We start from the raw sequence: 14,031 nt of genomic DNA, 5'->3' as shown, positions 1-14,031 counted from the left end.
TGAGACTGCTGGCGCAACTCTGTCTTCAGAAAAAGAAAGGAAACCCCTCCTGCTCCTATGAGCGATATCTATACCAGTGATGATGGGTGACCGCAGAGGGCCGCCTCCTCATTCGGTAAGTTGTGAGTTGTGGCCAAAGGCGTCACCACCGCTGGCGCCCCTGCCGGCGCGGTGGCGCCACCTCTGGAGGGACGCAATGGTGGCACCACCGTCACCACCGCCGCGTTGGCGCCCCCGCCACGGTGGCACCACCTCTGCAACGCAGTGGGCAGTGGTGGCACCATCGACGACAATCGATGAAATAGTGCCATCCATAGTGCTTGCAGACGTACGAAATCCTTTGATGTGGTTTCTCACACTTTGAAGCTCAGTTTTAGTGTTGCAGTGGGACCTAAACTAACTAATCCTCCATGCGCTGTTTTATCACCGTTTACACGCATTGATATTCATCGCCTAAACTCCATCCCGGGGTACCTAATTTTTCGACAATAGGAATGTATTTTACACACAACATTGATATAATCAGTTCCGATCTCACAATACCGCGACAACGCATGGGCACTGTGATGCAGGAAACCTCGCCCTACCACCCATCGCCCATGACGACCCATTTATTCCACATTGTAAAACTTCTGTCGGAAGGACATAATTGCCATATGAATGCAAACTGTGGCGGTAAGCGCATTAGCCTTCTCAAGGAGCAAAATTATAGGTACACCTGTTACTTATCTATAATTAATGTCTTTTGATGGTTTGCCAAAATCAGGGTTGAAAGGATTTTGATGAAGCATCGCTGCTGAATACATTTTGTAGTTGCTGTATGCCCCAAATTTTCATTATTAGGAGATATGTACTACTTTAGAGCAGCGACAGCGGCTTACACATCATTTCATTTCATTGCACTCAATTCATAAGATACCTAAATCTGATACAGTGCGCCATCTTTAATACTTCCCTATGCATGTACCTATATTATCATGTTCCCATGTACGGTGTGCTTCCTCAGGCCAAACGATACCAATTCATTTTGTTTGATTATTTATGCATACTCAGCAATGAGCAATATTCAAACTCGCAAGAAATCACTTACACGCATATTCATCATAATCATGACACTTCGATACACAAGTCTGAATCAATACCACATCCATTTTCGATATTAATGATTATAAAGACTTCATATGCATCAACATGCCTACATCGGCATTCGAAGTGACACCGACAAGCTGTTCATTTAGCTGTAAAGTGGTGCCAAACGTGGGTGAAAAAGATCAGTTTTGACCTTCCATAAGAAGCAAACGCGTAAAAATAAATCCTTTGGTATCTTATATCTAGAATCTAGATATATGTCCCTAAACGCTCGTGACAGAAAATGCTTAGTAGGCGAGGTGCATCCAGCACTCATAACGGGCCGCAGCGATATCAAGACATCGTCACATTAATGGACGTCGATAGAATATCGACAATCACAGTCATCGGTTTCACAGTGCAAGCAGAGCAGCAATTGCCTCCACCCGAAACCTGGAACATACGCTACGGCAAATCATGCTCTGCTTTCCTCATGGGATGTTTCCCTAGCCTAAGCGAATGTCTTTCAAACCATACCTGAAGCACCGCTCATCTCACTATACCTTACCCCTCTTTAAATTTTCACATCTTTGCGTACCTATATCAGTTCTTTACCACATCGATTTCACGTGTCCCCTCCCTTCGACATCCTCCTCCATCCATTGATGCAAACATCGAATCACCAATCCCCATAACACCTCCTTCGCCGCACCGTTTACAGTATCACAAGTTCACTAGTCGCCACTAGATGGCACCACTAACACGTGCACGCTCACTACGGCTCGATATGACTAGTTGCGATCGGCGACTAATCGGCGACGATCTCGACTGTTGCCGAGAGGTCGCTTCCGTGACAACAGCGGATCTCCCACTGCGCGTTCGGGTTGGCGCGGTAGCAGTCCAGCAAGGAGGCGTCGTGGTCGATCCGACGGTATCCTACGAACAAAACATGGGTGAGGTGAGCGAAATCGAAATAAGAATGCTATCGAAGGCATCATGTGCGAAAGACACGCTGCCTTGGAAAGGGTTCTAAATGTTCTAAATGCCACAAAACTTTGAGAATGGCGACCACGGGCTCAAGTTGAAATCAATTGCAGTCAAAGATACTCACGAAGCAAGTCACATCCTGCGATTTAGGTACCGCTTCTCCCCACGTGCAGCATAAAGATAAAAGAGCAACAACACCGGCCAGCCACATAAACCTGAACCGTTTCCGAGCTGCGTGTGGTTCACATACCTATGTTGCCGCCGTGTTCGAAGAGGAAATGGGCGCTGAGCACGCTGCCCGCTCCGGTGTCGGACTTGAGGCAGGCGGCGACCCCGCTCGGGGTCGGCCCGTCGCCCTGTCGATGGGAGCCCCGCCTTCCCTGGATGCGGTCCTCCAGTTCCGACTTGAGCAGCAGCGGAGACAGGTACCTGTCGGACAAAGCCGTTGTGATGAAGCGTGATATCGGGTACTCATACGTGTTGTGAACCGATACAGGCAGCCCGTAGAACCTAGCATCGGCACGGTTTCAAGTGGCGCTGATCGATCATGAGCCGTTTAAACTCGTACTCAAATTGGGTGCACATAAGTCTCGCATTCAACATACCCCTTACATTCTGCTATAAACTCATATTCCTGATGTTCGTACTACCACCTTACGGCCATTTTCATTTTTCAAGGTCTGTTCCGTACCTGTTGACGACGTCTCCGGCCGTCGTGCCTTCTTTCAGTGGCACGTCGTTCCAATGCTTGTCGAACTGGGGAGCCCTGATCTGGATCTTACACCCGTGCAGCTCCTTCTCGTTCTCGATCTTGGGCGCCACAGGTGATTCCTTCTTCCTCAGAAGTTTCTTCACCTGACGTTCAGAAGAAGAACGTTAGAATGTAGCATTCACTTTATGATTTAGTTAGCAGTAAATCAGGATGTTCCCAGCCTTTTTTACGGATCGCTACAATGTCTGACCTCTTGTCTTATCCAGTCACCTCATTGTCTTACACGTTTCCATCGCATATGCTTCTAAGAGCGCGATGTGCATACGTTCCAAATAACTAAATACTTGTCATTTTATAATATCCTTGCACGTCAAACAGCAATAAACTTCCTAGCCAGACAAAGTGACAAAAATAAAGACCTCTTTTGCTCAAGCAAAAGAGGTCTCCAATGAGCAAAGTGCAATGAGAACGTTACACGCGCCGTTTGCCAGGAAGTGTTTAGCCTTACCTGCCGAGAATGGTCTTTCTTCGCCTTCAGCTGCTGTTCCGCTTCATGCTGTTGGCGCACCTGGCCGATGAACTTTGGCAGCACCTCCCACAGGCCGTCACGGTGTCGGACCATGTTTCTCACTACTCGCGATGTCACGGCCGCATACTCGATCTGTCGGGCCGGTAAGAAACGTTATGCTTACAAGTGCGTGGTACACTGGATGCTCAATGCTCCAACTGATGTGCGACAAGCTGCCATGCGAAAACAAAACAAAGACACACTTGGACAATAAGCAGTGGTGAAAAGAAATTGAGTGGGAAGTTGATGATGCAGAGCAATTATGATGCCACAGTGCGACAACATTCGTTCTGATGAGAGTTACATAATTAGTCGAAGAAGCATTTATCCAGATCAGGAGCCTCACCTCTACAGATATGTCCTTCTGCCGTCGCTGTGCCGGCCACATCAGGTTGGGCGCCATGATCATGGCCACATTTTCCAGCGTCATCTTGTTGGCCGTCTCGCGCGTCGCCACCGCTGCCAGGAAGTCGAGCAGTCGCCGCAGCACGGCCCTGTTGGTCTCGGGCAGCTGGAGACAGAGGAGGTTCAGCGCGCCCACCTGCTGACCCACCGGCAGTGCGTCCGTCTGGTGGAACGCGTCCATCAGCTCGCGGGTCAGCAGCGGCGCTGGCAGCTCGCGCAGGAACAGCTTCACCAGCGCGGCCACGTCGTTGGCGCTGCTGTTGCGGAGCGCCTCATCCACGTCTCCGGGCCGGCTGTAGAAACGCTCGTCGACGGTGCGCCGCAGCTGGTCCACCTTCTGTTGGTGACCGGGCACGCGCAGCAGACCCTCCTCGTGCAGACAGCGCTGCTCCAGATGAGTAAGCACGCGCTCCAGCAGCAGCGGCACCGTGGCGTCCGGCTGCCGCCGCCGGTCGCGCTCCATCAGCGTGGTCAGGGCGCACCCGAATACCGCGCTCTCGGCCACACTGGGACGCGTCCGCAGACGGCGCTTCCGGGCCTTCCGGCGGCTGTAGCTCAGGTTGTGCTCGTCGAATATGACTGTGAAATCGATGAAAGCTAGCTTCTGGATGCGCTTGACGTCGTCCTCGCTGAGGTACTCGATGAAAGTGCGGCCTAGCCGGTACTGTGGGAGATCAACGAAGTGAGATAAGATTTTGGTCTTCATCATATTGGTAGGGTCGGACTTGTCCAATGAAAGAGGTAGCACTGAATCATTTAATTTCAACAATCGCCTCACCACGCGGCTTTGTTTCACTTACCAGGTCGTCGCTGCTGCGCCTTCTGGCTGGATCAGACTTGGAGCCAGTCCTCGGACGCGGTATGTGCAGTTCGCCGACCTCCCCCAGCCCGGAACGTTCCGAGTGGCGACGTAGCGAGCCCAAGGGGTTGTACGACACCGCCTCTATTCCTGACAGCAAGGAAAGCACATGGCTTCACTCGTGGGCTCATTGAGCATCCGCAGCGTCTCCTTACACAATCTCAGTGTGTGATATTTCATTCAAAAGTACGAGGGCCTTGGATCCCTTGCACGATAAACCTTTCAGGTCGGTTTCAGATAAACCTTAGAACCTGCAACCAAGTAACAGCACTCACCGCTGGAGTCAGGCGGTGCCGACTTGCGGCTTGGTTTGTAGTGGCCGGTGGCATCAGCTATGAATAAGCTCTTCGTTTTTGCTCCGACCCGGTCCAAGGCGTCATGGCTCTGCTGAAAGGTAGCGTTACCGGCTTTGGGTGGCGATGTACTAGCGACTTTGTCCACGGGAATGCGGAGAACATGGCGGTACTCTGGTGTCCTGTGAAACAAGGCGAATCAATTGTCAAACCAAACCGAAACAACAGGCAAGACGCGCAATCAAGTAATGGCCCTATCTTTCTAAATTCGCATCTTCAATTTTTTATCAATTCGCTCCCACTGTGTAAGCGTTACTAGTAAGCGTTTGCTGTGACCTTTCCGTTTTTCATCTTTGGAGATGCAAGACTTACTTATCAAAGATATTTTCCAGCATAACTTTAAAATCCGGTCAGCCTCTTGGATGCCGTTTAAACGTCACCTAAGGCTACGAAAAATCAGCTTTCCCTATCCTCCTAGTGCATCTTTAGGAAGACAATTTACACGACAGTTCCCTCCTCGGCTCTCTTCAGTTGGCTTATCTCACTTGTCCTCAGCCCCTTTCCAGATCCCTCACTCACCTGTCGCCCTCCTCAACTCTCTCCAGATGGTCCAGCGATCCTCTGGAGCTGCTGTGGTAGCCCTGACTGTGCGGGGAGCCGGCGTCGAGCCGCGAGCACGAGCCAGGCGGTGAGCGCGGCGGGGACAGCGAGTCCAGGGAGTCCGGCGTGGCGGAGCGGCTGCGCGAGTCGGCACTGGCCGCCTCCGAGGGGAACACGGAGCGCACGTCCACGTGCCGGCCCTTGTCCTTGCTGCGCCGCCGCTGGGTGTCGCGATATGTGTCCACCTTGCGCCTCACAGCTGCTGCCTGTAGGGGAGTGAGGTCAGACACTGAAGTGGCGAAATTTGATGTTATTTGTAATTGTTAAAGAGTTTATATTTATGCGTGATTTTGTGTTACATATGTAACCACGCACACAGGGTGTTGTGCAAGAAGTGTATGCGGGCGAGAATAGAACAGTTAGAACTTGGAACGGATGCTTTTTTGCCTGACGAAGACCACAGAAAAAGCATATGTTTTATTTAACCCACACCGCACATTAACCCGCGAGTTGCTGGGAAGGGGGGCGTTTAACGCCCCCACTTTTGTCGCCGGGCCATAGCATAAAAACGGCGCGCCGCAGGCGCGCCAAATTTTGGGCACCTGTAGGGAATTAATTAAAGTGTATTGTGACAAAGTTTTAAAAAAGTCGTTCCGAAAATTATTGAGATATCGAGGTTCTAGTTACGTCATGATTTCTGAGTTTTCGACCAAAAACGGCATATATTCAAAAAATCATATAAAATCACAGAATAGACATACAGACATGCCATAAACGCCATTAGACTGCCAATGCCATGAACAATCAAATGGCTATCTTCGATTATTGATTATCGATCCGAATTTTCCAAAATCTTGAACTGAATCTTGGCAATTTCTCGTGACTACTTCACGACCATGATACATGCATTTCTTAAATTGAACTTTTTGAGCCAAACACGTACACATATGACAAAATGAATGTCACCATCGTGTTCTACGCCCCAAATTACCCATAAACATGTGTCACAGGCTGCGAATATGGCAGTTTTGATTTTCGGGGATATGTGCCTACCCGGTTGACCTGACCTTGACCCTGACCTATGCTTGACTGACCCCTTCATGGAGATGACACTCTTGTAGGCCTTATATGATGGATTGTGCACCGTTTTGACAGAGTTTATGACGAGAGCCGCCCATTGCGAAGTCCTGAAGTCCATGCTACTGAAAGCCCGATTTCAGGTGTTTGACCTGACCTTGACCCAACCTGTGACCTCAAAATTCAAGTTTAAAGTACTCATCTGAAGCGTCTCGTCATGTTCTTTCGTTTGCCGCCTCGTGCGTTTCGCTGCGCCTATTGGTTCTCGAGCTATCGGCTGGGGGCGTTTAACGCCCCCCCCCCCCCAGCAAACGGTGGGTGGCGAAATACCCCAGCAACTGCCGGGTTAAGTCGCCTGACCTGCTGTGGAGTTAGTGAGTGGAGAACCGCGTCCTCCGCTGCTCCCTCCTGCTCCAAGACGAGCGAGTCGAAACCGACCTGCGTCAGCCAGTCGAAAGCATCTCCGTCATCTGTGAATGAAAGGAGTCGACAGTCACAACAAAAACAACGAACAGAAGCACACAAATCAGCCGATGGGACTGTTTTACCATATATGTACAACAAGCAAAGTATCATAGTAATAAGCGTCACCATGACATGGATGAGTTCAGCGCACTGCAACAACCGGCGTGATAAAGCGCACCCATCAAAAACACAAAATTGGAGTTTAAAATAGGACCGACCATTTCAGGACCGAAAGCTACGCTAACTCTCTTAACCCGCGCCCTGGTGTGGGTCTGAGCCACCTTCGCCCTGGTGGGGGGGGGGCCAAAATGACCCCCCCCGTCTAACTCGAAAACGAAGAGGGCTAGGAAGACGCGGAAAAAAGCAAACGAAAGCCCATAACAAGTACGTTCGAAAGTATTTCGGTCATTTTTTCGCTAAGGTCAATATTGAGGTCGCTAGAGGTCATCATAGGTCAAATTTCAGTGTTTTCGGTGTTGCCGGACATATTCCGCTGTAGCTCGGAAACTAGAAGAGCTAGAGAGCCGCGGAAAAAAGCAATCGATAGCTCTTTTCAAGCTCTTTCGCCAAGGTTCGTCAGATTTGACCTCAGCTCAACGGTTTGGCCTACAGAGGTCATGCAAGGTCAACTTGGCAAATTTCGTTGAAAATGTTTTTAACTATAGCATGCATTCACGAGAAAATAGAGAAACGATTCATGCACCATCGTGCTTGGCTCGTCGAGACGCGTCGAATGATATATAGTTTGACCTCGAAAGGTCATTTTGAAAATTTGACCTCAGGTCAAGGTCATGACCTTACCGAAATAGGTCATGCTGCATATCATTCGATCCGCATTGACGAGACAAACACGATAAACGTCGAACGGAGTCTCTATCTCTATTCAATAACAAGTAAGTGCAGAAAAACCGCTGGTGACCTCTGGTGACCAGGGAGATGACCTAGCGTGACCTCAGCGAGGTCACAAGCAAATGGTTTCACATGGGCTGTGATTTGCTGACCCAAGACACTTCAATAACGAAATATAGGAACAATCACGCCCGATTTAGCTGAAAAACAACTACTTTTCGATTCTCCCATTGACTTATAATGGGGAGCAGCGATGACCTGACCTGACCTTAGGTCACATTTATAAAAAATCCGAGATAGCCATTTTGTAGAGCTGGGTGACATCTTCAAGTACTGTAAATTTTACATCGATCGGATAAAAGCTGTGCCTTTGAGAGAGCTTTGAACTTTTTTAGAGGTGGTGTCAGTTTTGGTGACCTTGTGACCTGACCTGACCTGACCCGAACCCCCAAAAAAAGGACATGATGTAAAAATGTTGAATAAACAGCTATACAAAGTTTCAGGGCGCTAACTCAAGTGGTTTCTGAGTTATCGCTGAAAAACCACAGGGGGGGGGGCCAAAATGGCCCCCCCCCCCACCAGGGCGAAGGTTAACCCGCGCCCTGCTGGGGGGGGGGTGTTTGAACACCCCCCTTGTGGTTTTTCGCGAATATCTCAAAAACGGCGGCGCGGAGCGCCGCCGTTTTTGGTACACCTTATCATACATCAATTCTACACATGTTGTGAAAATTTCAGACCAAGGTCATTTAAGGTCAGGTCACCAGGTCACTTGAAGTGACCTGACCTCATAAAAACTTTCAATGTCTGTCATAGCTACACCGAGTGACCGATCGCTTTGAAACTTTCAGCGATTGCTAAGAGCAATAGCATGTACAAAATGTTTATCTCAGAATTTTGATATCGATGACCTAAGGTCAGGTCAATTTTGCAACCTCCCCATTATAAGTCAATGGGAGAAAATTGAAATGCGCCTCTTTTGGATGAAAGACATTATAAACACTCCCAAACACCGAATTACAAGTGGTTTAGACACACTGAGCTTGAAAATGGTGTCCGTGACCCTTGTTTATGCCCTGAGGTCAGCTTAGGTCACGAATGATATCTAACAGTTTTTCGCAAATAACTTTTGATAGAGGCATGCTAGAGCGATGAAAACGCCTTAGATGTGTTCAGCTCGACGATACGGATCGACTGATATGCAACATGACCCTTTCCGGTCAGGTCATGACCTTGACCTGAGGTCAAATTTTCAAGTTGACCTTTCAAGGTCAAGTCATAGTTCATTCGATGCGTCTTGACGAGAGGAACACGATGCCGGTAAAAGTAAGCTCGTACAAGGCTTGGGTCAAAAGTTATTGCAGAAAAACTGTTACCGAAAAAAATCGGCTATTTTGGCAGTTTTTTCCCCCTGCAGGCAAAACCGTTGACGTTAGGTCAAATCTGAGAGAATTACTCAGAAAGGGCGTTAATAGGGCTATCGAATGCGCTTTTCCGCGGCGCTGTAGCTCTATTGGTTCCCGAGTTATGCGTTGGCTTCTTGGAAATTTTCGACATTCGACCTGGAAATCGGCGAAATTTTGCCTTCAATGACCTCTGGTGACCTGACCTTTGACCTGACCAAAAATTGACCGAAGTGATTTCGTCATTATTTTTGACGCTCTTTCGAACGCCGCCTTCCGCGTATCGCTACGTGGCCCAGGAGCCGAGTTACAAGGGGGGGGGGTGTTCAAACACCCCCCCCCCCCAGCAGGGCGTGGAAATCCAGGACCCCCAGCAGGGCGCGGGTTAAAAAATGTGAATATGATGCTTTAATTTCGTCGATTCAATTCACAAAATACAAATACCACTTTTTTTAGGCTTTTTAAAGATAAGCTGTCAATCGTCATCGATGACGTACCCGAACTGACGTCTGATCTGAGTGCCAATATTGGCTGTTGACGTTTTCAGGATAACAACAAGAGGCTCTGCAGATACCCACGTCCGGCTCTAGCTGGTTGTTATTATAGGAAAGCTGGTAAGTGCGCCCCATGCGAATCATCGATCGCGACAATGCTCGAGTGCGGTCACACCACGTCGATCGGCGTACTATACCCAGAACCCGATCCGGTACTTATCGAGCATTGACATGATGGGTCTGATAACTGCTGCCAGATAAGCCCTGAGTTGCACCGAAATGTGACGTCATAACACAAATAAGCGTCCATCTTTGCTTATTCGCGGGCCAGTGAGATTCTGCTACTCATCAACAATGGGTTACATGGCTCTTGTCTGACGAAACGTATCGATCAGCTACGGTATCGACCAATGCAAGGTATATCGGCTTACTCCAATACCATATGATAATGGAGCTCATTTGCATGACATACATAATAGGTATAGTATCCCAATTATTACTTTGTATGACAAAAAAAGTTATTTCTACACAGGAGGAGCATTGGAGAATAGCACATTTTTCTGCGATCTGCATGATTTATATACTGCAAAATGCAATATTGGTAATAGACTCTCATGGTGATCGCTTGTAAGAAAACTTCTAAAATGGGTGATATTTCAGTCGTTCCGACTCACTGAAGTTGGAACTCAACCCCGACACTGTGCGGCCGGCCGGCTGATTACACCCATTCAAAACGGCGCGTTTCTACCGCGCCACGACCGCCTCAATGCGCCGCCGTCGCCGCGGCTGTGGTCAGAGGTGTCCTGAATCCATACTGAGCGCGTCTGGGGATCGCCAACCGTGACCGTCCGCCGGATCCACGGCCGGGACAGAAGAGCGCCGCCCGCGCCCTCCCAGTCACTGGGTCCACTCCGCATGAGCTGGCTGACCCGCCAGCTACCCGGTCTGGCAGCGTTCAAAGTCTAGGACAGGCTAGAAATCAGCCCCGAGGCCTAGCCGGGCGCATCCGGCGCCATATTTGGGTCGCAAAGAATTGGTTTCATTTTTCATTGGAGCTAGGCTCAGAGTTCGGCAGAATTATAACATTTTCAAGATTGACAAGAGGTGATCTAAGCATGTGCGCAAATAACTAACCCGCTGCCTCAAATGACTTGATGAAGACTCAAAATGTATAAGTGGGATTATAGTTAGGTTCTTCCAAGACCTCAGCGTGATGACTCAGAACTCAGGAATTATCTGTGAGTGGTCGATGCTTTCGCCGCAGCCTCCGGCGCCGTCGTCTCGTGTGAGGAGGGCAGACACAGCCGCCGCCGCCGACCGAAGCCCCTCATTACAGCGGCCACCGCTCCGCCGTCGTGATGTATCTAAAACGCCTGCTCTACCAGCGGGCCGGATGAGTCGCAGCTGTTGGCGACATGCGTCCAAGGCGTCCACTCCATCACCGACGGAGAAAGGAGCCGCGACGGACGACCAGCAGGAGGCAAGATGCATCGTCGAACGAGAGGGATGAGCGGCATGGGTTGGTCGACGCATGTCGGCCAGGGCCGTCTGTGAACGGAAGGTCTCTCCCACATATTTTAGAACGATCGGTTTTTGACATAACGACACACCGACAGCCATACATCAATTTCCATGAGGTATAAACTGCTGCATTTCTGCAACATTTTGCTGATCCATCGGCAGCCATGCAACTACTTTTACATGACGCCAAATCCTCTCGAAGTGTTTCTGTATTTGATATGTTAAGTTTGCTATAACTGGACGCACCCTTCTACCAGGAGCCGCCGTTCTCTCCACGGCCCCACTCCCACGCCTCCGGAGAGGTGCCGGGTGGGCATCCTCGGACAGCGGCGCTGGCTCGACGGGGTGCCGACACGGGTGAGCGCGCGGAGCGGCGTCCACGGGCCGAGTTTTCAATCACCTCTGATGGTGAAAGGCCGGCCGGCGTGTGTTCTCCGGCGCTGACGGCTCTGAGCCATTGTACCGATCGTGGAGGTCACCGATTTCGGCCTCTCTCCGCCAGCCCAGCCTCGCCGCTGTGCCCGGAATGTGATTGGGAAGGAACTGGGGGTATACAGACTGCCGATTTGGCCTCTCGTCGACAGCCGCTGCTGGGTGGTGGCTGCAGGCGGCAGGTGTTCCTGGGTGTGGTCCAGAACGGCCTTCATATCGAAGGAAACATGTTTGAGGGTCAGCAAGTGTTTGGCGAACGCTTGCGGAGGTCCGCTCATTTATATTTGCCTATTGAAAACGACATCTAACACTCTGATCAGGTTTTTGGGAATGACAATCAGATGAAGATTCACCTCAAACAGCGTCCGGCATTCTCATGCCGACGGTTGCGTGTCATGCAGCCATGCCTCATCCTCCGGTAGCTCGCTATACCTCCTTCACCGAACTCAGCCACACCCTGCCCGTCCCAGGTTCCCCGAGGCTGGGCTGCAGAAGGACACGGCGCGGGTCGGGGAAGCTCTCCGGAGCGCTCTCACGGCGACTGACGCGAGCTGCGCCAGCTGCCGCAGCTACCAAGGCCGCTGCCGGCCGCCGGCTAGGTGAAGAGAAGGGTCTGGGGTCGGGATGGGTGGGAAAGGTAGCATGCGGGCAGAGCTGTGGTGGGTAGCTTGTGTGCAAAAGGAAATGCCCCAAGATATTGACGAGAAGATATGCCACACATGCGACATGCCTGACACACAACAGCTACTTCTGTTGAGGTTTTATCATCTTTGGTCTTTGCGGCTCATACATATATTGGTATTCTCAGCCTCAGCAGACCTGAGGGTGACCTTTTATGATCTTCTGATTTCTTTTCACCCATCATTGTGGGATATATTGCCTCTGCTTGTGCGTTATGCAATTGTCCAGTCAAGGACCAACCACTACTTCCACTGCATGGTCCTGGCCAAATCAGTCACTGCTGGTGAGCGTTACGGCACGAGGTCAAAGGTTGTCCGACTAGGAGTCAAATCCGCTTCACGCACCGTCGGCAGATCGGTACTCCAATTACCATATAATGAGCCACGGCTGGCTGATCTCCGGTCAAGGACCATGTTAATCAGAGCCGGCGATAGTGGCCGTACGGACAGCGCGTACGGACCGCGCCGTCCTCGCCGGGACTGTGAGGCGTGTCGAGCTGACTGGGGAGGGACTGGACGGCGGGGAAGGGTCGACTGTGGGGTGTGGAGTCTCAACCGTGACCGAATGAAAGGCACTGAGCCGTGGATCGAGGGTGAGGCACTGGTAGCAGCGGACAGGGACATATGATAAATTTATGAATTTTGAAGGCCAAGACCATGTAGGCAACTGCTTGACATGCTCTAAAGGCCAACAACGTGAGACTACAAACCATCGCCTCCACTCAGCTTTCTCGCGCTAAAGCGACCCATCTTCGCACTTCAGTTGACTATCTCTGGCGCTCACCGGCGGTACTGGATCGCCCACAATATTCCATTGTCCTACGGCGCTCACGTCCATACAATACCTGCGCGGTTCCCGGTCACCCGCACTACCCCGTGACCGGGTCGGGCCGATGGGTGTCCGCTCTGACCACACATTACCGGAAGTGGTGGACCCCGTCGATTTTCCCTGGCCGAGTCGGCGCGCTGCGCTGGCGCCACGGCGGTTCCGGCGCGCCTGAGTCGATCGCGGCGCGGTGGCGGTGAAAGTGCCGCGCCGACGGCATATACGCGGCGCGGCGCGCGCCGGCAACAGGTGGTCGCTGCAGTCAAATTACGGCACCCGTTCTGGAACGGTGGCCCTTTTGTTTACAGCTGAGCGAGCCGTGCAGATGAGAAAGTGACCGCGGACCGGTGGCCTGTGACGCCTGACGGCCAGCGGGACAGAGAGTGCACGCGCTTTGTGCCAGGCAGAGGTGCCAGTGCTGGTCACAACTCACGGAGGACGCAAGAGTTGCTTCATGGCACGCCGCCAGGCTTCGGTGCTATTCTGGATGGGATAAAAGAAGTGAAAATTTGGTTCTTTCGCCATTTCGACCGTAGACACTCGCATATCGCCTTTTAATGTTCACAAATGTCAGTGCTAAATATCGACGACCCTCAGGCTATATAGATCCAACGGACTCGACCATCACACCGAAGTTAAACATCCAACAGCTTGGCCCATCCTTCCACAACCTGTCGTTGGCCAGCGGGCGTGTGACACATCCTGCTCACTCCCGCGCGACAGGTGCTGTGCCGGCTAACTGCCTCAGTTGAAGGCCACATAAAGCACCGTCCTCTGTAAGCCAGGTGTGCCAAC

At 51.0% G+C, this 14,031-nt stretch overlaps 1 protein-coding gene across 2 annotated transcripts in view; it reads right to left on the bottom strand.

Annotated features, from left to right (window-relative positions):
• Positions 1 to 1,021: 1,021 nt before the first annotated feature.
• The window catches only part of LOC122386470 (rho GTPase-activating protein 18-like), a 28,660-nt gene continuing 15,650 nt past the window's right edge, over positions 1,022 to 14,031 (bottom strand). For both annotated transcript variants that reach the window (XM_043375696.1, XM_043375697.1), the window contains exons 3-11: positions 6,930 to 7,039; positions 5,472 to 5,758; positions 4,875 to 5,074; positions 4,541 to 4,689; positions 3,682 to 4,404; positions 3,276 to 3,428; positions 2,747 to 2,910; positions 2,306 to 2,484; positions 1,022 to 2,004 (exon numbers count right to left, since the gene is read on the bottom strand). In XM_043375696.1, coding sequence (XP_043231631.1) covers positions 1,877 to 2,004; positions 2,306 to 2,484; positions 2,747 to 2,910; positions 3,276 to 3,428; positions 3,682 to 4,404; positions 4,541 to 4,689; positions 4,875 to 5,074; positions 5,472 to 5,758; positions 6,930 to 7,039 — 2,093 coding nt within the window. In that variant the 3' untranslated portion in view covers positions 1,022 to 1,876. The remainder of the gene's footprint in view (positions 2,005 to 2,305; positions 2,485 to 2,746; positions 2,911 to 3,275; positions 3,429 to 3,681; positions 4,405 to 4,540; positions 4,690 to 4,874; positions 5,075 to 5,471; positions 5,759 to 6,929; positions 7,040 to 14,031) is intronic.

The sequence above is a fragment of the Amphibalanus amphitrite genome, unplaced genomic scaffold (genome assembly GCF_019059575.1).
Source record: "Amphibalanus amphitrite isolate SeventyFive unplaced genomic scaffold, NRLGWU_Aamphi_draft 000252F_arrow, whole genome shotgun sequence".
NCBI classification, from domain to species: Eukaryota; Metazoa; Arthropoda; class Thecostraca; order Balanomorpha; family Balanidae; genus Amphibalanus; species Amphibalanus amphitrite.
The sequence above is the reverse complement of the archived record's forward strand: the minus strand, read 5'-3'. Positions and strand labels throughout refer to the sequence as shown.